Source organism: Grus americana, chromosome 6 (genome assembly GCF_028858705.1).
Source record: "Grus americana isolate bGruAme1 chromosome 6, bGruAme1.mat, whole genome shotgun sequence".
Classification (NCBI taxonomy): domain Eukaryota; kingdom Metazoa; phylum Chordata; class Aves; order Gruiformes; family Gruidae; genus Grus; species Grus americana.
The window spans coordinates 13333596-13358079 of NC_072857.1; the positions used below are offsets into that span (position 1 = coordinate 13333596).

General features: G+C 41.9%; 1 protein-coding gene across 6 annotated transcripts; it reads left to right on the forward strand.

Annotated features, from left to right (window-relative positions):
* Nucleotides 1-113: 113 nt before the first annotated feature.
* Nucleotides 114-23809, forward strand: IQCB1 (IQ motif containing B1). Of its 6 annotated transcripts, none has more exons than XM_054829966.1 (15): nt 202-334; nt 742-1024; nt 1838-2000; nt 3643-3772; nt 6034-6127; nt 7194-7293; nt 7637-7809; nt 10446-10558; nt 11638-11747; nt 16207-16349; nt 16780-16928; nt 17658-17786; nt 18150-18306; nt 19404-19639; nt 21679-23809. In XM_054829966.1, the coding sequence occupies exons 2-14, from the start codon at nt 907-909 to the stop codon at nt 19637-19639; spliced, it is 1815 nt and encodes a 604-aa protein (XP_054685941.1). In that variant the 5' UTR covers nt 202-334; nt 742-906; the 3' UTR covers nt 21679-23809. The 6 variants fall into 6 exon arrangements, with proteins under 6 accessions (XP_054685940.1, XP_054685941.1, XP_054685942.1 ...); XM_054829967.1 differs by having other exon boundaries at nt 21843-23809; XM_054829965.1 differs by lacking the exons at nt 202-334; nt 21679-23809 and adding an exon at nt 114-191 and having other exon boundaries at nt 19404-19923.
* The last annotated feature ends 675 nt before the right edge of the window (nt 23810-24484 follow it).

The following is a 24484-nucleotide window of genomic DNA, read 5'->3' on the forward strand; positions in this document are numbered from 1 at the left end:
CCGCCCATCCGGGCTCCCACAGGTTGCTGCCTGCGGAGCCCCTCCCCTTCAGGCGGTGCGTCATGGACAGCGTGGGCTTGGATTGGGCGGCGAGGCAGATCTCTGTAGATTTTCACGAGTGGAACTGTCGGGGGCGCCAGCTCGCACGCGGATATGCAAATGACACCCTCCTCCTTCAGGGGAGAGCTCTGGTTGGTGGAGAGCGGCCGCGACCACACAGCTGGGAGGGGAGGGGGGGGGTGTGGGGGAGCGATCGGGTTAGAGCCGGCGGGTTCGCTCTCCAGCTCCCCCCCCTCACTCCCCCCTCCCCGAAGTGGGGGAGCCCCCGCGTGCGGTGAGAGGGGTCGGGGGTGGGAGGAGAAGGGGCTTCCCTCAGAGCGCCCCTGACAGCCCCGCTCCCGGGGACCTTCGTCCTGGGGGCTCCGTGGCTTCGGGACCGCCGCTGGTGGAGGCCGTGGGGGCACTGAGGTGACTCTGGTGGGAGAGGGCACCTGTCCCCCGCCGCCCTGCTGGCGGGCAGCAGCGCTCTTCCGCGGCCCTTTCCCCACCCCCACCCGTGGCCGAGGTGCTGCCGGCGGCCCTCGGGGAGGCCTCTCCCGCTGCCCGCCCCGTGGGGCCTCTCTCGGGCTGCCCTGCTGGAGCCCTGCGCTGCCGGCAGAGCCGGTCCCGCTGCCCGCGGCCTCGAGAGGCGACGTGAGGGAGCGTGGATGAAGCTTCCTCCATGTTTGTTTCCTTCCTCAGGAGGAGACCTGCAGCCCGAGGCGCGGAGCATGAGCTTCCAGCTGATGGTGCAGGAGCTGGAGGTCTGATGGAAGTAGTGGCTGAAGGATCCCACGCCTGCACCGAAACACTTAAAAAGGGAAAAAGGCTCGAATCGATGGTTCTGCGGGCCTTTCTCTGTTTCCTATGGCCAAAGCGCTCAGCGCCGGGCTGGCAGCTGCGGACCCCCGGGTACTGGCCTTAGCTGCTCAGGTCACTGAGAGCAGGGAACAGGACATCCCCCTGCTACTTCTGAAGTTAAAGGGTAATTAATACCGTTTCTAAATAAAAGGATGAGGTACTGAAGTAGGGACAGTCCTTCCTTCTGCCTCCTTAAATACAAAAGTTTTTTTCTGAGTATTTCTGGCAGGGCTGGAAACTCTGTAAGGTTGGTAATACAGCTTTTATTGAGAGCAGTATTGAGTGGCGTTTGGCTTCGCAACAATAAGGAGGAGGAGCTGGGGAGCAAATGGAGAGGAAGTCTTTTCTCCCTCTCAGCTGTCACCGTGCTGATGTGGGCAAGGATCTTACACTTGTTCAAATAATTTTTCCCAGTGCTTTTGGGTAGAGAGCCAGAGTGGTCATCAGTATTAAATTTTTAAGTCTCAACATGGAAACGCAATCGTGAGCTCCTGTGTGACTCCCCCTGTCTTTCCCTTTGCCACATAGCCACTGCTCATAGAAACGGCAGAAACAAGTTAGGTCCTGTTCTAAATTGGGATGTAATTATAAGGAAGCTATATGTTTCACAGTGCTTGTGGTTTTATCTGGCCTAGGAAGTTCGTACAAATGGGCTATATCCCAGGTAATGTATGTTTTACTACTAAATGTGTAATGAGAAAATGGAAACATAAGTTTAGCTGTCCTTCCCAATTGTCATATAATCTAACAAATGGATTGTAGTTGTAGGAATGAAAAATGCTGACAAAATATTTTATGCTGTTGTTAGCACTTTTAGAATTACCTTAATTCTGGCTCCGTGTACGCATATTCCTCTTACGTTTTGGAAGAAGAAAAAACATCTTGCACATGACAATCTTGTGCTCCTCATTGTCTCTCTCCTGCTTTCTTCCCACAGGAATTTTACATAGTGCTTCCTTGGGATGTGAAGAATCAAAAAAAATTAAGCAAGATATATATGATTATGGTCTTACTCAGTACTGCATGCTGATCCTTAGACAAGACCACTCTCGACTGTGTGGAGGCTGGGCTACTGCTGCCCAGCTAGCAGAGATACTAAGGTAAAAAAAAAAAAAATTGCTAAGAAGTTTTCTTCTTGTTTTCTTTGTGGCCTTTCATCTTGCTCTTTTTCTTTTCAAGCTGTAATACATTGGCTCCCATCCAGAACAAGGCTTGTTGTTCAGGAAAGGCCAGGGTTAAAGTGCAGGGAGCAGTCAAGAGCAGAGGGGTCAGGCATAGCCTAATTGGTCCTGTTTAATTCATTTGCATTGTGTTTCATTGAACTGGGTAAACTGGTGGGAAAAGTTTTTGTGTTGACTTTACCTTTTTTTGTGAACAGTACTCATCAGTGTCACAGTTCTTACCCAGTAATTGCTAATTTTGAATTGCAGTTATTTTTAAAAGTTTGTTTACTTAGATTTCATCTTGCAAAAATCTTCAGCCTGGTTGACTCACAGCTTGGCTTGACTCTATTTAAATATCTATTTAATATACCTATTTTAAATATCTATTTACATTTTAAACATAATAGAGGACACAGTTCGTACAGACTAGATAGCTTGATGTAGTGATATTGTGAGAACGGCATAATTAAGTTTAATTCATAGCTAGTAAATAAGACAACTTTAAACTCAAATCCCCAGTGATCCAATCTCAATTTTCAGTGTCAGGAAAAATAATAAGTTTTAAATTTTCCCCAAGTTGTACTTGATTTTTTGGCTTAACTAGGGAGCAAAATTCTGAGGCATGAAGCAATTAGGTAACCATCTCTTATTTATGCCATATCTGCAGTATGAATTTTTAATGCCAGGAATTTCACTAAGAGATGCAAGATTTATCACCAGAGTTGTGTGATACTTAAATCGTGCCCTATAAGCTATTTCAGTTTGCAGAGAAAACTGAAATTTATTTTAGCTATAAAAGTGTCCTTTTGTAACTAGATGAATCTCAGCTTCATGCCTAGAATTTACTTTCCAAGGCCTTTGGTAAGCAAGGCTTTACATGTGTGCATTAGCAAAAAGCTAACAAAGGCTAGATAAGATGTCAGAAAGCAAAATTCATAAAACGCTAGGAAGGCCCTTTTGTTGCAGTAGTATCAGTGTGGAGTAAAGAATTGAAAAACTTCCCAGTTGTAAAACGTGCAGTTTCTTGTAAAAAGTCTTCCAGAAATGATCGACATGTTTGTGATGAGTAAAATAAGAAAACTGAGATCTGAAGAACTGATTTCTAGCCCACATGTATTCCTCAGTTAGAGGAAAGTTGTAGACAGACAGACTTGCTGAAGATTTTTTGGTAAGTAATGGGTTTTAGTGTGTATTTTTGTTGCCTGATCTGCATCCCCCTTCATCAGGTTTCCTTTCTCAGGTTTTTGCCTACCTTTCTATTTTGCCTTTTTTTTTCTTTATGACCATCAGAGCCCTTCCCTAGCACGTGGAACACACCTGAACAGAAGTGCCACGGATATGTTTTAAAGTGAGACATGCTATAATAAGTAGTAATATACTCGCTGTCCCCAGCCTGCCAGTGATTCCTCTTCCTTTTGAGGCAGCTACCCTGGAGCCAGTCACAGCAGTTAACTGTTGTTGGGTGTTGAATTGTCCCATGCCAGTGAAGCATTTCTTCTCTGATGACGTGAAGTTCATTCAAAGCTGTTCAAACAGGCCCTCGACTATTCAGGTTGTTGGGTTTTTTTTTCCATTTCAGTCATTGTTGTGTAGGACTAGAGGTGAAAGAAGATCCTGAGGAATTTTACAAGAAATTTCTTCCTTCAGCTATAGACAACCTGCTGGTTTTGGGAAGACGCTTGCAAGCACGGTTTATCAGAGTAATCAAGGTATGTAAATTTCATAGTTAAAAGAGCAGAGAACCTCTGTAACCTTTCCAAACTTATGTATTGTGTAAGTAAGATATTATTCTAGGGACGCTATGTTATGAAAATCTATTTTTGAGAAATTACAGTAGTTTTTTCTTATGCCTTGGAGCTTTGAAACTGAAATCTGTTACTGTGGAGCGTTTGGTCCATTACGCGTGCAAAGCTGGTTTGTTACCATCAGTTTGCTTAGAGAGTTTGGCTGCTACTTTTCGCAAGTTTTAAAGGCAGTGGGGAGGAACACAAATGTAAGTAGGATAGAAGAATTAGGGCAGTATGATAGAAAAAAAATGCCTTACAAAAGGCAGCATCCCAGTCACAGTAGTGTCTTTTTAACTTTGCATATAATTAGTCCAGTCTTTGTAACGGCTCTGTTCCCACTGCTTTATTCAGCTTTACAAAGAAGGTTTAGGAAGTCTGAAGACTTTAAATCAGATTTGTTGAAGTTTGTTTTGCCATACAGTTTCTGCTGTGAAATTGGCAAATAATTCCAAAAATGCTCACTGCATCTGAACCTGCACGTTGGGAACCCCAAAGGCAGACTTTGTGAATTTCTAGATTTGAATGCTTTATCTCCCTCTTTGCAGAGAAGAAAGGTTTTGCTCTGCTCGGTTCCCTCATGCTTTTGAAGCATTCTGAGTTCCAGAATCAGAAGGAAAAAAAAACCCCAACAAACGAAACCCACGAATAATTTAAATAACCAACTTGATGGATTCTGATAGTTTCTTTTAATAACTGCATTTCCCCATAGTATCTCATTTCTTGGCTCACTGGCTTCTTGCGCTTAGTCAGAGTTTTCCTACGGAGTATTGTGCTGGATGCCACAAACACAATCAATTCTCAGAAAGTATCAGTAGAGTAATGTATTTTCTGTTAGTTCACTACTTTAGAAATGCATTTAGTGCTTAAGAAGGAAGCTTCCTGAATGACATCCCAGGAGACTCGAGTCTTATCCACAATATGTAATTTCCCCCACACTTTCTTATTATGTCTCAGCCTACATGCTACTTGAGTCATGCATGTGGGCAAAGATTTCTTTTGAATGCAAATGCAGTCTACATGGTAATTAGTACTTTGGCTTTTAAACCTTGTGGTCTCAGAGGTGACTGGGCACCCAGACTTGGTGCTTGCTCAGTTGAACTTTGGAAATCCCACTCTACCAGTGGAGATTTGTAGTTTATTCTGCCCTCATTTGCTTTTTGTACAAGTCTTTGAAGTCAAGGGAAGTACTGAAATAGCTTTCAGAAACTGACGTATTGCCAAAACACAGAACAGATAATATTACAGCTTAACTCATTACTGTGATTTTGTATCTCTCATTGTCAGAAAGAATCACATAAAAAGTTAAACCATGACTGACGGCTAGGACTTACAGCACAGATCTAGGAATAGGCTTTCCAGAGTTTGATTTGTGGAGGCGCAATTAACGTAGGAAATATCCGGCCAAGTGCTTTATAACAACATTTGTCAGCACTGTAGTACTATCAAAAGCCCCTTTGCTGTCCCACACACCAAGATTTTAGATTTCCAGTGGCCTGTGGCTCACACCTGGAATACAGACTCTAGACTGTGCATGTCTGTGTGTGTTCACATGTTAAAACCTGGATTCTTCCTCGTCATTTTTTCCAGTTTGGTGTTATCACAGGCAAGCACGTAACATAGTCGGTTTGGCAAACTGATCAAACTTCTGCTTAATAGTGGTGTTTGATCGCGGATCTCCAACTAGGAGGTGCTTCTGAAACCTCACTGTGCCAGTTTTTAGGAACGTTTTCCATTTTAACTATGCCCTTGGCCACTTTGTACCCTTTTTTTCCTGTGCTTTAATCTTAAGTAATGTATTTCCCACTTTGGGGATTAAATCTATGATGCATTTATTTGTACTGAACTATTATTTGTCTTCTTAGCCTTCCTATGCTATCAAATATTTTTTAAGGAGTAAACAAGACTTCTCTCTCCTTGTTATGATTTTTTCAGGAATGGATTTTTTTTTTTTAGTATGTTTAAATTTTCTTGATCTCTCTGGGCTTGAAGGACTTGCAATTTGTTGGTTTTTTGTTTTTTTTTTTTTTTTGACCAGTTCCTGCAGTTTCACCAACCTCATCTGGGACTTCGATGGAGTTTTGGTCTCCAAATCCCTGAAGCATACACACCTTCCCACTACATCAAACTGAAGTACTCAGTGAAGATACGTACACATGCTTTTACCTTCTTCTTTTTTTGCTTAGGATGAAGAAAAACAAGATTTTTTGCGCTGGTTCCAAACAGTAACTGATGCCATCTGCTGGCTGTTCGGTGGGCATATTCAACTAGCAGTGTGTGGTAAGGGAAAAGTAAACTCATAACACCTGAAAATTTATTTATGGCAACTACAGGTATCAAGAATCACTCTTAAAATAATCTCCACCTAGTTTTCTAAATTGGCGTAATGTTAAATCAATCTCTTAAAGTAGTAGTCCACTCAACAGAAACAGGAATATCTAAAATGGAAAAGATCCACTAAAGGGAAATACTAAAGAGGTCCCCTTCTAGTCTTTGAGACAAACATTAAAAGTGTTTTCCTGTAATTGCCCTTTGTAATTCTATACCTTACAAAAAAAAAAATTTTTTTCTGGTAAGATACAGTTGTTCTTTTTACCTGTGTGTGATTAATATACACAGAAATTTGACCAGAGTATATTGCCGGCTCTGAAAACTGGAAAGTCTTGAACACATATTTCTGAAGTTGTTGCCATGCTAGGAAATTTTACAAATATCTAATAAACCTCACTATGCACTTCTGACCAAAATAAGCTTTCAATTAAACCAGTGTTAATTGCACTGATTTTAAAAAGTAGGATTTGGTTTTGTTTCTAGCATAGAACAAAAACCTAAGGATCATAAGATGTGTAACTAAAAACACAGCCCAACATAAACAATGCTACACTGGAATAAAAAAGATGGTGCTTTAATGACATGAGTGGACTTGCATTAAATAAACCTAGTGTTACAAGTTGTCAAGGTTGAAGTCCTTATCTTTTCCGGATATTGTTGCCCCAGTGACAATTCCACTGTTGTAATAAGAAACTGGTACTAGTGTAACATAAAAGGTTTTAAAGCTTTTATTCCCTTGCAACACCAGTGCCTGAGGGATATCAAAAGGCAGAAAAAAAGAGCTCAACGTGTTTTTTGGATGTTGAAGTAGTTTACTTCCAGTAGGTTCAGTGTAAAAATTGTAGAAGATGGAGTTTGTTCCAGAAACAGTATCTGGTTTTACTTCCTATGGCTTATGTTCCATAATGATATTTATTTGGTTTATAGTATTTTCAAGTCTGGTTCTGATTGTGTGACTTCTTGTTTGCTTGTTTTGTGTTTGTTTTTGGTTTTCTTTTTTTTTTTTTTTTTGCAGTACTGCAAAATGATCACTTCCTGCAGCTGTTAATAACAGATGATGTTGAAACAGCAATTATAATGATGTCTGTTTTGCACAATATTTTGAGGGTCAATAGGTTAGTTGTTTTTATATCGTTGATTTTTCTGAATTTTAAATTTAAAACTCAGTTCATTACTGCTTGGTAAAATAGAACTTTTTAATATACAAGAATTGTTGTGGGTGGTTTTTTTTCTAATCTTTGTTGTAGAAATAGAAAAATAGCTATTTTCTTTATCTTGTTAAATTGAAGGAATGGGAAGCAGTTGATTGAAACCATAGTACTGCCTGGATCAGATTGCTGGTCCAGCTAGCTGGGTTGGTTGGCTTGCTGAATGCCTGACATATCTAAAAATAAGTCACTATTAAAAAGTTCATAGTTTGTAATTAACACTTCATTTTTATTTTTCTTCTTTGTAAAGTTCTGTCTTGCTTCAGGTTGATGAAGAGACCCTTCACTCTGTTTTGGATGAACTTGTTTATAAGCTTTCATCTACCACCAATCCTGTCATAGGAAATGCTGCTACAAAACTGCTATTGTTGGTGGCAAAATTTTGCGAGCAGCTCGTGAAGTTACTCACAGCTCGCTACAAAGGTTTGTAAATATGCGTGGGACCAATTACTGGGCCTCCTCTTACATTCACTGTAAAAATACAAAGATGAAGATTTCCCATCTCTGTTCAATAACTGTTCAATACAGATGGAAACTGCAGTGCTGTGTTGTTGCCTTTTTCCTTTCTCTTCATTTTCATTAAGGTGCTGTGCCTCTTTCTGCTTCCTAGATTTATTTTCTTCTGTGTATTGAGGACTCTGCATGTGGCAACTTGTCTCTTAAAGCTGTTGTTTGTCACTTCCATTATTATATTCCAAATTATAAAACAAAAACTTTCTGTATGATGTTCTGCATCTTTTTTCCTGTGCAGGTTGGATATTGAGAGATCCTAGTAGCAGGGTGCCTGTGCTGCCACTGTAATAGCCGTGTGTCAGACATCTGCCAGTGTGCTAAGGCTCACTAGTCCAGAAGCATGAAAGTTTTACTTAAAGCCAACTTCTGACCCTGTCTGTTACAGGTCGTCTTCTCTGATAGGTGCTGTTCTGTTACTGAGGAGCTGACTGTTTTTTGATATCCAAGTGAATGAACTCTTTCCAAAAATTCATTAAATGAGTTTATCGTTTTGTCTTCGTGCTTTTAGATGAGGTGGCTGAGTATGCATATAATTTGCTCTGTTATTCATTATTTAATGAGGTGTCCCATTTAATGTTTCTGTCTCTAACCTAGCAGGGAGCTTCAGGAAACCCCTTTGTCCTCTGTCATGCCCGTGGAGACTAGGAAAGAGGCTTTGATGTTTGCCAGGTCTTTTGTATTCTGGATGTTATTGATGGTGAAAACTACTTGTAAGCAGCCTCAGTCCGTTGGGGACAAGGGCAGTAAGAAGTGGGTATGATAGACAAAAAGGTCCAATTCCTTTTTTTTAACACTTGTGATGACTACTTACTAGGCAGTACCAGCCAGGTAAATTTCTGGACCAGACAGGCAGCCTTGCCACCCTTTCGCCTACAGAATTGAGAGAGGAGGGCTTCCTTTTGGTATGAAATGAAGTGTAACATGCCTAAGGCTGGTATCACATTGCAGATTCTTGTGAAGTTGCTGTGATGGTCTGATCATCCCAGCTGTAGAATGCTGGCTTGTCCGAAGAGGTACAAGTCTCCATCAAAGGATTATGCTTTATTTTGCTCTAGAATCACAATATGCCACAGTCATTTAGATACTCTTTGTCTCTCTTCTGTACATGTTTCCTGTTTCCACTAAGAAAAAAAATATCACTTTTTTCCCCATTTTCTTTTAAGTTATAGTCCTTATGTTAGTTTTCACTCAGGCTTTGGAATCCTTTAGTTAGTTTGAGGAACAGCAGCAACAAAGAAAGCATAACAGCATTTCCACCATCTGGCCATCTCATTGAAGTGACTTGGCTTCCCAGTGGCTCAGAGCTGTTACCAGTATGAGGTACTTCAGTGTAAGCCTTCTGTCAGTAAAGGCAGCCTGCTGGAGATGAGGACATCACTGGAATCTCACTCACATCTCCAAGACTAGCACAGTCTTTACATCAGGTTTCCAGGAGGGCCTGATCTTTTTGTCCGCATGTGTTGACACATCTGAGGTACTCCCTGCCAGTAACTGAAAGGTGCATATGGCTGTGTAGTCTGTACAGAAACTGGAAAATGGTTGCATCAAGCCCACAGGACTTCTGTGAGGGAACTGCCTTGTGTAGCCAGGCTGTGTGCTTTTGCAGAGCTCAGGCAGCCTTAGGGCACCCACTGACTCCATTTGGAGTCTCACCTGCTTCTCTCCTCAAGTGTTTAACTGTCATCCTCTTTCCAGAATGGTGCATGAGTGATAGAAAGAGGTGCCATTTTCTGTTTGCATGAAGGACTTTGTGCTCCATATCCAGATCCTCTAATATATGGGTGCTGAAGTTGCCCAGTGTGTGAATATGCTTATGGATGATGATTTGAAGATGGAAAAGTTACTTGAATCTGCAATTCTTCAGGAGGCTATCCAAACACGTCTACTTCCTGCCCTCCTTCCTTTTCCCTCCAACTCCCTGCAGAACATTCAAGCTCTGGGATTTGTCTGATACAAAGCTAAAAGCACGTGTTACTGTCTGCTTGTGTCTTGTGTGTGGCACAGGGAGCGTGTGTGTGTTGTGGGGGGAGCACAGGTGTGCTTTTTAGCTACTGCGAACCTAAAAAACTATTTTGTTTCAGGGATTGGATGCATGTGTACTCACAGTTAGACTGTGCTATACAGATAAGACATCAAAAATTAATAAATAAAATTTATTATTAAAATTATGAAAGCAGTGCTAATAAAACCTTTACATCCTTTTTTTAGTGCTTTACATCCTTATAGTACCTTACAATGACTTACTGATAAGACACTGAAAGTACATTGATAATTTAACTACCAGTTATGTAGACACAATAGGTAGTGACTTGGACATACAAAATTACAATCACTGTATAGTACTTCTCTGTGATGGTTGGAGCACCAGATATTCATTGATAATATTCTACATTGAAGCTCAAAGATGACTGATGGTGTTCAGCTCCAATCTTGTTCCTTTGCACATAGAATCAGATTTGATTTTTTTACTTGAAAATTGTTAGTTTGAAATCCTGAAAAGAAAAATTCACCTTAGTGGTATCGTATGCTTCTTTTCTCCCTCTTAGGATTAAAGGGGCTTTTAAGTAAACAATGGACTGGCAAAGGATTTGACAGGGATCTCAGTCAACTCTTGGACCTGCTGTACCTGGAACAATCCAATGGAAAAGGAGAAATGCAGGTGCTGAAGTTTAATGAGACTTTTGCATGTGAAAACCTAGTTACATGTGATTTATATATGTTTAGAATGGATTTACTTGATCACTTTGGTGATACTTTTCAAAGCCTGTGTTACATTTTCACTGTATTAATGGATTTTTAAACTTCCTATTTATTTTTTTTCCCTCCATCATTTTTTAAGACATCAAGAAATTGTCCAGTGATTAAGGTATGAGACTGACTTGACAGATTGACTTTCTGTTGCAGATTCACCATAGATTTCTATACAACCATAGGGGAAAAAATTAATTTAGTTTTGCTAATTATAAAACAAAAACAGCTACCTGCTTTTCTCACATCAGTGCTACAAATTTAGATCTCTGAATTCTAGGCAGCATTCACATAGAATTAAGTCATGTAGAGAAAATGTTCAGTAAGAACACCTTCTGGGCTGTGTTCCCAATAAAAGAGACAATGTGTTTTATGAACTTCATACCAAAATTTTACATGCAGGTTTCTAAGAAAGAATACTTTAAAGGAAATCAGTTATGTTTGTAGAGTCTTGCTTTCATCTTCAACAGAGCAGGGTGTTTGTGTTGTGGGTTTTTTTAAAAAAAAAAATCCATTTAAGAATAGAATTGATTTTTTTTTCAAATTTGTTGCATTTCAGTGACTTCAGATCATTCTGCAAATGTAACATTTTTCCTGCTGCTAATTCTCCAAACTTGTATTTCTCTCTTCTCTAGTGTAGGCAGTTTGAATCACCATTTGAAATACCAAGTGCTTCAGGTGTTTTAAATACAAATTTCTAACATTGATTAATGCAGCTAATATATATTTTATATGTGCTGTACATTCATTTGTTTACCACAGAGAGCATTGATCCAGATGATCAGATTAGCTGCCTTTAGAGCAAGTACTGTGCTAATAACCCTCTTATAGGACCTTAAATTCCCCAAGCTGTTACAAATACTGAATTTTGATGCATTTGAAAACTGGTGGGTTTTGGCCAAATGTTGAGATTGTTCCAAATATGCAAGCAGTAATAAAGTGGTTTTATATGCAGAGAAAATATACTACCAACTCCTTTATTAATTTCAGAGGCAGCATCAAGCAGCTTGTAAAATCCAGGCTATGTGGAAGGGATTTCAGACAAGGAAAAGGCTGAAAAAACTACCCCAAGCAGTGACCACTTTACAGAGAAGCTTCAGGTAAACAGTATGGCTTTGTAAAAAGCACTGAAGAGAAGAATATAGAAAGAAGGTTTGGTTTGTTTTTTCTCAGGTCACAGTGTCACAGGAAAAATTGTCATCTAATCCTATCTCCTACTTGAACTAGGGCCAGCCTCAAAATGGGATCTTGTGTCTCCAAGGATGGAGATCTCATCATCTCACTTGGTCCCTGTCCTGGTGCTGCATGACTCGCCTTGGGAAGAATTTTTCTGTTACAGCCAGTGGGAATTTCCTTGTTGCAGCTCTTTACCACTGCCTCTTGTCCTCTTTGCATGCGTCTTTAAGAGTCTGGCTCTGTCTTCCCTTCTTTTAGCTGATGTCCAGGTAGTCAGTGCCCAACCTGTCCTGGTTCATGAGGTTATTTTGTCCCAAGTGCAGAACTTCCTGTTTGAATTTTATATGGTTTCTGTTGACCCATTTTCTGTGTTCATGGAGGTTCCTCTGAGTGTCAGCTCTGCCCTGCATGCAAGACTGTGATGGCAGCCTTGATAAAGTCAAGGAAAATGACATCCACTGCTCTCCCCTCATCCTCAGAGCCAGCCATCTCATCACAGAAGGCAATCAGGCTCATCAGATATGATTAGCCTGTGATAAATCTATGCTGGCTATTGCCATTCACTTCCTGTCCTTTCTGGAAATGGCTTCCCTGAGGATTTTCCAGGGCGTAAGTTTGGGCTGACCAAGAGTTCCTTCATCTTGAAGATGCCTTTTTCCAGCCAGCTGTTATTTCTGAAACATAAAGGTAATGTAATGCCAATATGAGCTGTTTCACTACAGATTCTTTTAGAAGAAACATCCAAACAATGTGCTTTTCCGGCAGCACCAAACTGCTGCTTCTGGTGCCAAAAGCTCCAACTGTCCCTTTCCCAGCTGCCAAACCTCTCCATGAAGAAACGCCCTTCTATGATGCTTTTATGTATTTTCTGTGTAAAAATCTATGGCATATGGAAAACCAAAAGTGTGGCATGCTGTAGCATGGGATTGCACTGAATAGTACTAGAAGGCGATGGACTGGTGGTATAACACTTAACGGGTTCACAGTTAACTTGACATAAAATTCCACTGTAAATTGAATGTGGAGCTGTCCTGGAGTTTCCAATCTGCCATGCCAGAGCGCTGCAGAAACCAAGGCCCGTAGTGCTTGCTTAGTATAGTGCTTGCAGGCTTTTGTTCTTCATTAATGTTTGAAACCTTTGACTCTCAGAAGTGGAGTCACTTCAGTGACCTAGAAATAGTATCATCTGACTTGGAGCACCACAGAAGAATGAAGCTACATAAATAATGCTTGTCTTAATTGAAGTAGGGTTTCAGCAGTAATTTTAGCACGTTAGGCTAACTCTTGAGAAATTTGGTGTGAATTTAACATAGGTTAAGGGATCTATCTCAAGTTCAGACTCCACAAGAGGTTTTTTCAACCTTTTTTCATATATGTTGAGCAGTACTGTATTAAAACTAGATCTTACAAGTCAATTGCATTATGATCAAGGTGTTAGAAAGCAGATAGTTATGATTTGTTGTCTAGACTAGCATTAAGATGGTATTGTACTATCTAGGGTGTAATCTGTAAATTCTGGAAGATTTGCAGGGGGAAGCAGTGTGTCCATTGAGGACCACTAGCCACTCCAGCTTTTGCTGAAGCACCAAGAATGACATCCTTGTAATTTCTTTTGTACTCTACCATACACTTTGAGCCAATATTCCTTCTCTCATCAGGCACCTTGCAAGCCTGAATCACAGCCCAGAAAACTTGGATGATGGGCTAAGCCATAACATGGTAAAGCAGAAGGGAAAGAGTGACGAGGCTGTTGGCAATCAACGAGCTACTTGACTCTCTTGTATCATATTTTCAGTATTGTGTTACTGTGTGCCTTTTAGGTAGTTCTTGAGTCATTTAAATGGACTTTTGAATATATTTGTTTAATATTGAGAGGAATGGAAATGTATTAATATTCCTACAGTTGTATGTTTGTGGCTCAGTCAGTCCCAATGTACTGAGTACAATATAGTAACTGTACAGCTCCAATGTGGTTTTTTTCCGTGTAGGTCAAAGCAGCAGTTAGTATTATGCTGAGAAATAGTGTTTGGAATACTGTAAGTGTGACTTTAGAAAAACTTCCAAGAGGACTTTTGAATTCTTAACAGTCAGGATTTGGTTATATTCACAGATTTATTTTAGAACAAGTGTGGTTAAATACTGTTGAGGTTGAAACTCCAAACTTGGCTCACCTGCAGCTCCAGCGAAAGATCTTAAATTCTGCAAGTTATAAACTTCTGGTGGTTTCAGAAATGCCTCCTCAGTGAGTATTAAAGTCTGTAATCTCTCCTTGAAGTTAGTTCACTGTTACATAGCTAATAGAACTGTTAAAATGGCAATATTTTGTATTAATCAAGCATTAAAAATCAAACCATTTTATATACATGTAAAGAGATGATCAGAGGGAGTCTGATCTGTGCCATGAACTGCTGAAGGAAGTTTGGATCTTATTCTGTGTATGTTTTGCTTCTGTTCAGAGGCGTCTCCCTGTCACGGTGTGGTCTTGTGCAAACAAATGTGTCTTATCATTAGGAGGAACAGAAAATGAAGAGCATGTGTTTTGCAGACTACATGCGAAAGAATCAGTATCAAAGAAACATTTAAATACCTGACGGACACTATTGGTAGTTTCACAAATGCACATCTGAGAAGTCCATGAAACATTCCTTTAGTTTTCCACCCAGAGGAGCTGATAAAAAATTCTAGGGGAAATTATTAATAGTTTTATCAAGAAAATGTCATCAAAAGTGCTGTTTGATCCTGTGTCATCATTCCGCTTAGACGTATAATATGTGCCTGCCTGGATTAAAAATACAAAGATTTACAGCTCTAATTCACAGATATGTGTGGGCTGCAAACCTCTAATATGCTTGAGGCCATTCTGATGTAATCACATATATCATGATCTGTCTCTGTAGGTAGATGTGTGGGCATGCCTCAAGTCTGGATTACTGTTATAAAAGGATTATGGTCTCTCAGATCGTGGTGGAGGCTGTTTATCAGTTAGGGCCAGATTTTTAAATCAGGAGCATCTCTTTTACAAAATAGCTTCCATCCCATCTTTCCCCACCCAGTTATGGGGACTGAGGAGAAAGTATGGTTGGTAGAAAAATTACAACTCAATTTATACTAGCGATGGGAAACATAGAAATAACTCAGTAGTACTGTAAGTCTAAAAGTATGTGACATGCAGCAATACCAAAATTGCTGGATGTTAGTTCTAGTCTACGGCCTTTTTTTTTTTGCCCATTCTGGCACCCCTTATGTCTCTGCCGTGTCCATTTGTTCTCTTTCCTAGCACTTAAGGTGCTCCTTTCATTGTCCCTGGAAAAATGCTAGAGGAGGGCAGAACTTGCAGCTGTGGGCCCAGTGAGGTACTTGGGTCCTGAGCAGGCAAGTGATTTTGCTGCAGTAGGGGTAGAGAAGGAGTCACATCATTACCTCATTGTGGGGTGAACTCATAAAGTCTCAAGCGTTAAGCTGCTAATGAGGTCAAGTCCACTGGGACGAGAAGGGGTAGTGAAGGGAGGGTGAGCCCTAGCTCACAGATCCTCATGCTGCACTGAGACCATGGCCAAGTGGTCTCAGTAATTATGTGTTGATATATCAGTATATTTAGTATTAATATATTAGTCTCTATATTAATATGTTAGTGTATATATAATTGATACACAGGCTGTTATTAGCTTAAACACTCCAGGGCCAGTTACAGAGTTTTCATTTGTCTCATCTGTGAAACATCTGCTGGGGCTTTTCCAATGCCAAGCAAAGCAGGCAACATCCTAACATCAAGTTACAACAATTAGTATGGATCAGGAAGAAATTGCAAGAAAATTCTTTCCTAGTGTTCTGTTAACAAAGTTGATGGAGACAATGTGTCAGTCTGTACTTCCTGGAGAAAAACAATCCCTCCATATTTAAGAAGTGAGCCTTAAGAGCCAACATTCTGATCTACTCTTGCAGTCAGTACAAAAATGATAGTATGTATTATGGAAAGCAGGTGCCTGGCATGCTGATGGATGCACTGGAAAAGGTGCATACTGGAACAGATGGCTAATGTTGCTTTACTTTTTCTCTAGATGATGGAATCAAAATTGTTGTTCTAGTTCCTGCTAGCTGTGAATGTCCCACATGGAGTATCATTCCCTTCAAGGTCCTTAGGACTTTATCCTAAATAAAAATATATCCTTTGATTTGATACCAGATAGAGTGACAGGCTGAGCATTTTTCATGGCTTGCAGGTGATTTCTCGTTCTTTGGTGTGGTCGTGCAGCCAGCAGCTGGGATTGCAGATTATTTTGTGGATTTCCTCCATCAATGCTGGACAACTTAACACAAAAAGAAAGAGATGCTTTTAAGAAATGTACAGCTTAGGCTAATTGTTAATGTATTTGTGTATTGCAGAGCGAAACGGGAACAGGAGCTGCAGCATTTAAAAAAACAGAAGGAAGATGAGGCTCTCAAACTGCAAATGCAACTTCAGAGGCAGAGGGCCATGAGAGTCTTCCATGAACGACAGCTGGCCTCACTGGAAATAATCCATGCCAGTATGATTTATGTTAAACTATATCAGAAGATTAAACTGTCTGGGTCTCCTTAAGAACAGTTTCTCCAAATATATTTCCTAATCTTGCATGTCTGTTTGCCCTGTAGTCTTACTGTCTCTTCTCCCGACCAAATTATCTGACAGAGAACATGCTAATTCTGCAAGGGCTCAGTAACTACTGATCAAGATCTGCTGCTGCCTTCAAAGTGGTGCAGGAGGAAGGGAGACTTAGTTTTCTTGTGTTACAAAGCTCCACTGCAGCTACAAGTCTCTGAGACATGGCCTGCAGCTACTGGACCTTGGATGAAGAGAGGTTTTTAACTGATAGCACACAAACTTTTTTGGTACTCTCTAGTTTGAAGATTAAAAATGTAAATTGTTAAGAGATCCCAACCCACCATCTTATAACTGGATTTTTGTTACATTTGTAGGTCAGGTAAACAAGTACATGGAGGAAATGGAGGGGAAATCAGCATTAACTATCCAGAGATTCTGGCGAGGGTATAGAGCAAGAAGAAATTTTCATCAACAAAGACAGTCTCTGAAGGAGTATAAAGCAGCTGTCATCATTCAGAGAGCAGTAAGTATATATACTTTGTTCTAACATTGGATAGGACTGAGTGGATTATTGCAATGCCTTAAAAAGCTCTGTTTATTCTCTTACTGTTGCTGTAGCCATAATTTGTTAAAAAATATTCAGAGGATGATAATCTAGAGCCACAAGTTGCTTAGGTTAAACCTTGCATAGGTTGCAAAGTCTGATACAGTCTTGTAACTAAAATGTAAGAGCTGCCACTTGGGGGAAGCTAGCTGGGGACTTAGATTGCGGCTTGGGAACTAGCTGGGCATCGGTGGTCTGTAGGTGGTGAGCAATTGCCTGTGCATCACTTGTTTCGTATATTCTATTATTATCATCATCATCTTCTTTCTTTTTGGTCATATTAAACTGTCTTTATCTCAGCCCAAGAGTTTTACTTTTTTTCCCAATTCTCTCCCCTGTCCCGCTGGGGGGGGTGAGTGAGCGAAGGGCTGTGTGGTTGTTTTAGCTGCCTGCTGGGTTAAACCATGACAAAACCTAAGGTTGGCATTTCACCACACTGCAGATGAGTCAATAATTTATTATGAATGTCCTTACTTACTATTTAGCTTTCACGCTGACTGTTGTAGGTTGTCTTTTCAGCATCATAGCTAAAGTTTATGCTTTAACATATGCAGTACTGAAATATTTTTCTTTCACTGATTGATTACAAACAAAATGAGAAGACAAAACTTCCTGACTCTGTCCTATTCTCATATGTTCTTTACAAAGGCTTGTAAATTCTTGGAAAAACAAAGAAGGAGGAGACCTCTCTCTCCTTGGAAAGGTCCCAAGGGACTGACTGATGAGCAGAGACTAGCTTTGCAGCAGAAGGTGGATGAGTACATCAAATTGCATCCGGTCTGTTTCTTAGTCATTTCATAATTCGCATTAATGATGCAACATAAAATACTGTAGGGATGAAATATATTCAGCTTCATAAATTCTGATCAAGATAATCCATGTGAGGTATGCATATATTAACCCTGCTTATTTGAGAGCAGGGTACTAGGATTTTTGGGATTTTAACCATTAATCTAATAAAAAGGGTCAAAGCAAACTGTAATTGGAAAATTTATATACTTGATGATGGATAGCTTTGGAGATAACTGAAGAGGAAGCGAAATTATTAAGTTAACAATTAAGAACAGCATTTGCATTCCTTCCCCCAAAAGATTTAAACCAGCCAGCTCCTAATGGTAACAAACCGTTACTTTCCTCCAGGCTTCCCAAATGTCAGAAGAAATGAGTAAAGACTTACATATGCAGGCCCAGGAAAAGCTGGCACAGTTCCTGTTGAGGAGCAGACTGGATCAGAGAGCAGCACAGCGAAGAGAGACGTTACTGGCTCAGGTCAACACCGATGTGGAGCTGCTAATGAGTATGTGACTGCTCTGGCCATAGTTTTGATTACGGTTTGAATTAAACTAATATAGAGAGAAAATTAGAGGGAACGGTGGTAAAGCCTCATTTCAAAACTGAAATATCTTTCTTCCTTTGCCATATGCCTTATCTTGAGATTCAGGCTCTGTTAGTCATTAACCAGGTGTTGCTATAGGTTAGGTTTATATGCCTGCTTTTCAAAGAGCAGCTTATTCTTCTGCTAGAAGTCTCTCTGTTACATTCACTAGAAAGCAGTGGCCCTGCAAAAGGCATTAAAATTTCTAAGGGGATCTCACACAAACTCTTCCTCTACATTTGTTTTGCTTTGTTCTGTTTTCTTGTGTTGTAAGCAAGCTGCTGGTTAAAGTGCTCTCACTTCTTCCAGATAAAGAAGAGCTCTTTCAGCTATGAATTCTGAGCCATGTTTTCATTTTCTCTGGCCTGGCTTTATTTGAAATGGAATTCACTATTGTGTTATCCTAATTCCAGACAAGTAGCTGGAGTGTAAAAGAGTGAGAATAGCAAACTGCAGCCACCAGAGAGCACCCAAGCAGGACAAAATTCAGCAAGTTACTGAATCCTATTACTTAGTCTGTCACGTGCTGTGTCACTGCAGCTCATTGCTCCCTGACCAGGCAAATCAGCAACACCCTCTTACACTGTGCTGGGTCCCCCAGGCAGGGAATACGCAGCGCTGCTGCGCCAGAGTGGTGGAAACACCTCACTGATGTCACCCTGCACCTGGAGCACAGATCCAGCAGTAGCGACTAGGAGATCCTCTTTCTCTTAGGTCATAGTTTCACAAGAAGTCATTTTGGTGGATGCCACCGCTGCACCTGAATGTAGTAGTCCTGCTTTCCCCCCTCTGTCTCCCTTACCCCATTATGTATTTATTTTTTCAGATTAGCCTTAATTTGGATTGCTTCCTCAAACAGGTTTATCACGCAGCCATAAAATTGTAATGCCAGCATGGGGAAAGGATTGACCTAGGACAGTGGAAAGTGGGAGGGTAGTGCTCCTTCTTTTTTTGTCTGAAATGCTCATAAAACTGTGGCATAAAAAACAAAATACAGAAAAGTGTTCTTGTTGTTACAGATGCCCCAGGGTTGGCAGAGACCACAGAAAAAGATCTGGATATGTTTATGAGCCGATCAATCCCTGTAGCTGCCAAGGCAAGACAATCCCACAACACTATGCTGAAATACACTCACTGGCCGTGGTGGAAGAAGCTTGGAGATGAATTTGTGGAGGATGATGTCATTCCTGATGATGCCCTAAATGCAGAAGCAGAACTGGAAACTCTATTTATTGGTGGAAGGAAATCCCTTTAGGTAACAGGCAGAAGAATTTCTTACTCAACCAGACTCATACCTTGCACTATGCATTCACTTACATGTGTTTTTAAGGAAGGAAAACACTTGAATTGTAAGACAAAGCACTGAAAAAGACCAAAGCCTTACTTTAGTGCATTTTACTTAGCTTATTAAGAATATCTTCCTGTACCTTAACAGTTAGAATTCTATTGATTGTGCTGTTGCAAATAGGATTTAAATACTGTAGTTGTAAATGAGGATATTTTGTAATTTGTATCACTTTAAAAGTCAGTTCATAACCTTTGGCTTTTCAGTTCTTATTCACACTTGTATGCGTAAAGAATCAAGCCATTGTAAAAGGCTGGGCTTTTATAGCAAAACATTTTATCAGGTGTGGTGCTTTGAGATAAAGATGCATTCAGAACAATCCAAGACACCAATAAGAAGTCAAGCAAGCACTAGGCAGGCTGGGTAGAACAGCCAACTCCTGTCAGCACAAGCAAGCTTGGCCTGAGGAACCTCCACCAGCCTCTTGATAGCAACAAGGGGAAAAAAACCACCAGCATCCTTGGATTATATGTATTTTCCTTTACAAGCATGCAGTTCTTTCCACAGACAATTCAGTGCAAACATGGGTGCAGTCCAAACTGTTCTATGGGATTCTAGCCTCAGTGTGACCATCTGGACCACCAGTTCCATCTTCTTAAACCATGCAGATGCTGTTTAATCCTGAAAGGTCTCCAGCACGGGGCCTCTGCAGTCACTGTGACCTGGTACACAGTAAAAAACCTACAGTCAAGGGCTGAAGGATGCTGCTTACCGACGTGCCTGGAAAGCAAGAACTCAAGGCTGCAGCTAGTGCTGTAGGTGCCTGCGCTATATTTTTTTTTAGGTGGGAGGCCCAGAGAGTCTAAGAATTGGATCTTACCTCACTGCAGAGGAAGAAAAAGTGCAGTGATTTCTGCCAGTTGTATGTGGGCAGCAATACTGGTTCAGCGTGTTTGTTTTCCGTTCTCTCTAGAAGGTTTTGAGTTTTAATTTTAGTGGATATGAATGGAAAACAAATAAATAGAAATAGTGGGCAGAAGCCCAAGCCCATTCAGATGCAGCTGATACATTGAAATTAATAATTGGACAGCTGCCAAGAGGAAGAGCTGTGCTCTGGGTTAATTTTTTTAACAGAGCTGTGATTTGGAAGGCACTGAATTGGCTCTCAGTTCCTTTCTTGGAGAGTTAACTGGTGAAACAATCCATTAACTATTTGCCAGGGCACTTGCATGTGTCTGTTGAGTTACTTAAGAGTTCTGCGCAGCCCTGCTATTAGTTTTAGGCCGTGCCCATAACAAGACAGGTGCCCTACAACCACCAGAGTGGAGGGGCTGGGGGGCAGTCACCAAGCGCTCCAGGGGATGGAAGGGACCCCCCAGCAGCTGCCAAGCCCTGGCGCTGGAAAAGGCCCAGCGTCTGGATGAACTGCAGCAAGCCAGCTGTTCCCTTGCAAACACGAGTCCTCTGTGTGCATCAGACTCCCCTCTGCCACGCAGCCGCTGACCCAAACTATTTTGAGACAGCAGCCTCTGCTGTTATGTTTATTCCTTATTATAACAGCTCTTTAGCACAGGGGGATGTTCACAAAGGTGCTTTGCTTAATGTATTTTATGTAAAGAGATGAGCCCCCCTGGCCAGTGTTAAATACCAAGTGAATTATAGAGCCATCTTACCAAAAGCTATGTATTGTAATGGTGATGGTCTCTGCCACTCACTACCATTGGAGTGGATAATGAACTCCCCCTTTGGAATACGCAGCTTTCTGGATAATGGGGTTTTTGAAGGGAACCAAGAGAGCCCGGTGGAAGGTGCAGTCTTGCTGGAGGAATTCATGTTGCTGGGTCATTTATTCCCAGCCCAGCAGTGCAAATTCCCCTGCCCTGTCACTGCCCTGATAAATAAAAATGCCTGTTCTTTGTGCTTGTCACCAGATCTCAGTCATCTCCGTTTTACAGGGAAGCTGAGGCAAGAGCTGTGTAACCTGTCACTTGTTTCCATTGCTGTCCCAGGCAGAGCAAGCCAGAAAGGAGCCCCTGCGGCATGCCGGGGTGGAGCTGGGAGGTGCTCTCCCATGCCAGTCGCTGTGGCCAGCGTGGAGCCTGCACCCAGCAAAAGAGATCACCCACTTTGCTCACTGGTGGGATTTGCATGGCTTGGCTCATCCTCTTTTCAGGTCCTCCTGCACCACGTGTGAGATGTGTTGCCAGCAATTTATTTCACTGCAGCTCCTTCTGGGATAATATACTCCTGCCTGAGTAATGGGAACAGATGTAGACAGCTGAACAGAAGCCACCTCCAGCCTGCTGCCAGGTGAACAGTCCTGAGTTATACAATCACCCGAAAAAAAGACTGTAGGAGAGGCCATGAGCCGAGATGGGTCCAGTCCTGTTCCCACTTGTCTGCTTGCCACATATCACAGGCATGCCCAGAAAGCTGGGAGCTGTTCCTCGGGCATAAATGTGCTGCACAGGTGGTCCAGCCAGGTAGGAAAAGGGGCAGAATTGGGTCATGCCCAGCAGGTCTGGGTTGTGCCACTCTGGATACCAAGCAGGCCAGCCTGGCAGCATGAAGACAGGCCCTGCTTGCAGCAGAGGAAGCACGGAGGTGTCCTTCCCCACCAGGGGAGTGACAAGCTGGGGGGCATGCTGTGATGTGAGGAGGGGTAGAGGGGAAGCCAGAGCTGCAAAGGCAGCAGCACTTGGGTCATTAAATATTGACGCCATCTAAGCTGGCCTGTGGGGGCGATTTAGCTGAATTGCAGGTTTCTGTTGCTGTGATAAATTGGACTGATTTGTCATGTGGTTTTGTTTCTTCCCTCCCTTAAGTAAAGCTATACAGGAGCATTATTGTTACAGCTTGAGCAGCAGCAGCAGAAAATTTGGAAAACAAAATCCTCTGATGGATATGGGTAAAAAAGAAGGGACAGCAACTGTTCTTCTACTGAAGGTGCCACCAGAGTCATGGAGCAGGAAGAAGGCAGCAAAAGGAACAACAACAACAAAAAAAATCACCCAGCCCTTTCAGAGCCAGAGACAAAGCAGTGTCCTCTGCTGGCTCCTGCAATTGAGGAAAATTCCTGTTTATGCAGACAGATACTTTTTTTTCTTTTCAGCTTTACCTCTAACTGGACTCTGCAAACAACAGGATGCTCATCTCCAGCAGAGACCCAGGCATGCGCTTGAGACGCCCTGTCCATGGGTGTCTCCTGGCCTTTCAGACTGGCTGCAACAGGAGCTCTGAACCTAGGACAGGAAATAACCCTGATGCTATTTCACCTCTCGCCTCTGAGTCTTCTACTGCTGATTTCATGGGAGCAGAATCTGGTACAAAGATCTGTTCTCCACTGCAGAGTATCACATACATCCAGTACAAGGAGAAATGAAAGCCTTCTCCAAGTAGCGGAATCGGGGCTATTTATAAATTAGCATGCAACAGAAAAGGAGGCAGCTCTTTGCAGGGGGAGCTGTAAAGATCATCGCAATTGGTCTCCAAGTTCTTATCAACTGTCTTTATAGCACAGTAACACTGGGTCATCTTCCAGGCATCCTTTTGCATACAGTGTAAACCTCTTTATTACAGAGATTGTTTACTAAACGAGCGATATATGGGCCCAGATTTACTAAGGGGAACTAAAGGATGGGTGCCTCCTGTCCCCTCTCCCCTGCCCTTCCTGAAGGCAGGGCTGGGTTTGCCCTGGCTGCCACCTTAGGACAGAAGGGCAAAGTCTGGCAGGTGAGGACCAAGGTCAGGACACTGCGGCTCCGGTAATTTTTCCCAGCTCTGCTGGAGAACTCCGCTGTGACCTTGAGCACATTCTGCCTCCTCTCTCAGATGAAGCTCACCAAGGAGGTTTCATATGTTGCATTTGTGATTTGTTATAAGAGCCTTCAGTGAAGGATGCTGTGTGAGCCCAGTGCCACTGAAATCCCTTTCTACTAAGGTGAAATGGGAGTTTGACAGGCCCCAGGAAGAAAAATCATTTGTATAATCAGATGTTGAACACACAGAAAGAGCTCAGGGTTGCCCTGCTACTTCTTTCTCTCCAAATTCAGCTTTTCTCTGCAGAATTTAGTTCTTCTCTATTTAATTATGTCCTCAAACAGAAACAATATCTTTACCTATGCTTGGTCACTTAATAAAACCTGTGAAAGCAAGCAGTCCTGATCAGGGAAACTTCATTTAACACATCTCACCAATCCAGAACCTGCCTGTTTGGAACAAGATGAACATACACACATACAAGATGGATAATAAGACCCAGCTCAATCTAGCATTGCACGATAGAGCCAGTGAACTGTGACACTTAATCCCACAATCAAAGCAGCCATTAAGTTTGCCAAATCCTTGCTGTCTGAAAGGGAAGGGGCATTCAAGCTGGTGCTGCTATACCTAAAATGAATGGCAAATTAAAATAGTTGCAAATGCAGGACACAACTCATTTCTATGTTCAGGAACAGGGCAAAACAGAGGCATTACCATCGCCTTGGCTTTATTCTCTGAGCAGCTCCGCTGGTTTGAGCGAGACTGTCAGCCCAGAAGCCTGGAGGAAGATAGTCACGAAAGTCACCAGAGCCATGCTTGCATCAGGACAAAAGAATGTGCAAGCCGTGACCAGGTATTAGGGACTTCCGAGGTGGTCAATCTAAAGAAAAGCTACTCGATATGGAAAACAAGGGATCCCAAGCACCTTAAGAGGAAGCCGAGAGCTAACCCAAGGCCAGCTCGGAAACCGCCAGGCACGCTAGGCAAGGAGGGGAGCAGGGCTGGGGAGAGGGGCGCGTGGCTGCCAAGCCGAGGCGAGCCGCCGCCCGGCCC

Coding starts and splice junctions, on each gene's coding strand:
- IQCB1 (XM_054829965.1), top strand. CDS start 907: ATGGCCAAAGCGCTCAGCGCCGGGCTGGCAGCTGCGGACCCCCGGGTA. Junction 6,128..7,193: donor TATTCAACTAGCAGTGTGTG/GTAAGGGAAAAG, acceptor TTTTTTTTGCAG/TACTGCAAAATGATCACTTC. Junction 7,810..10,445: donor ACTCACAGCTCGCTACAAAG/GTTTGTAAATAT, acceptor TCTCCCTCTTAG/GATTAAAGGGGCTTTTAAGT.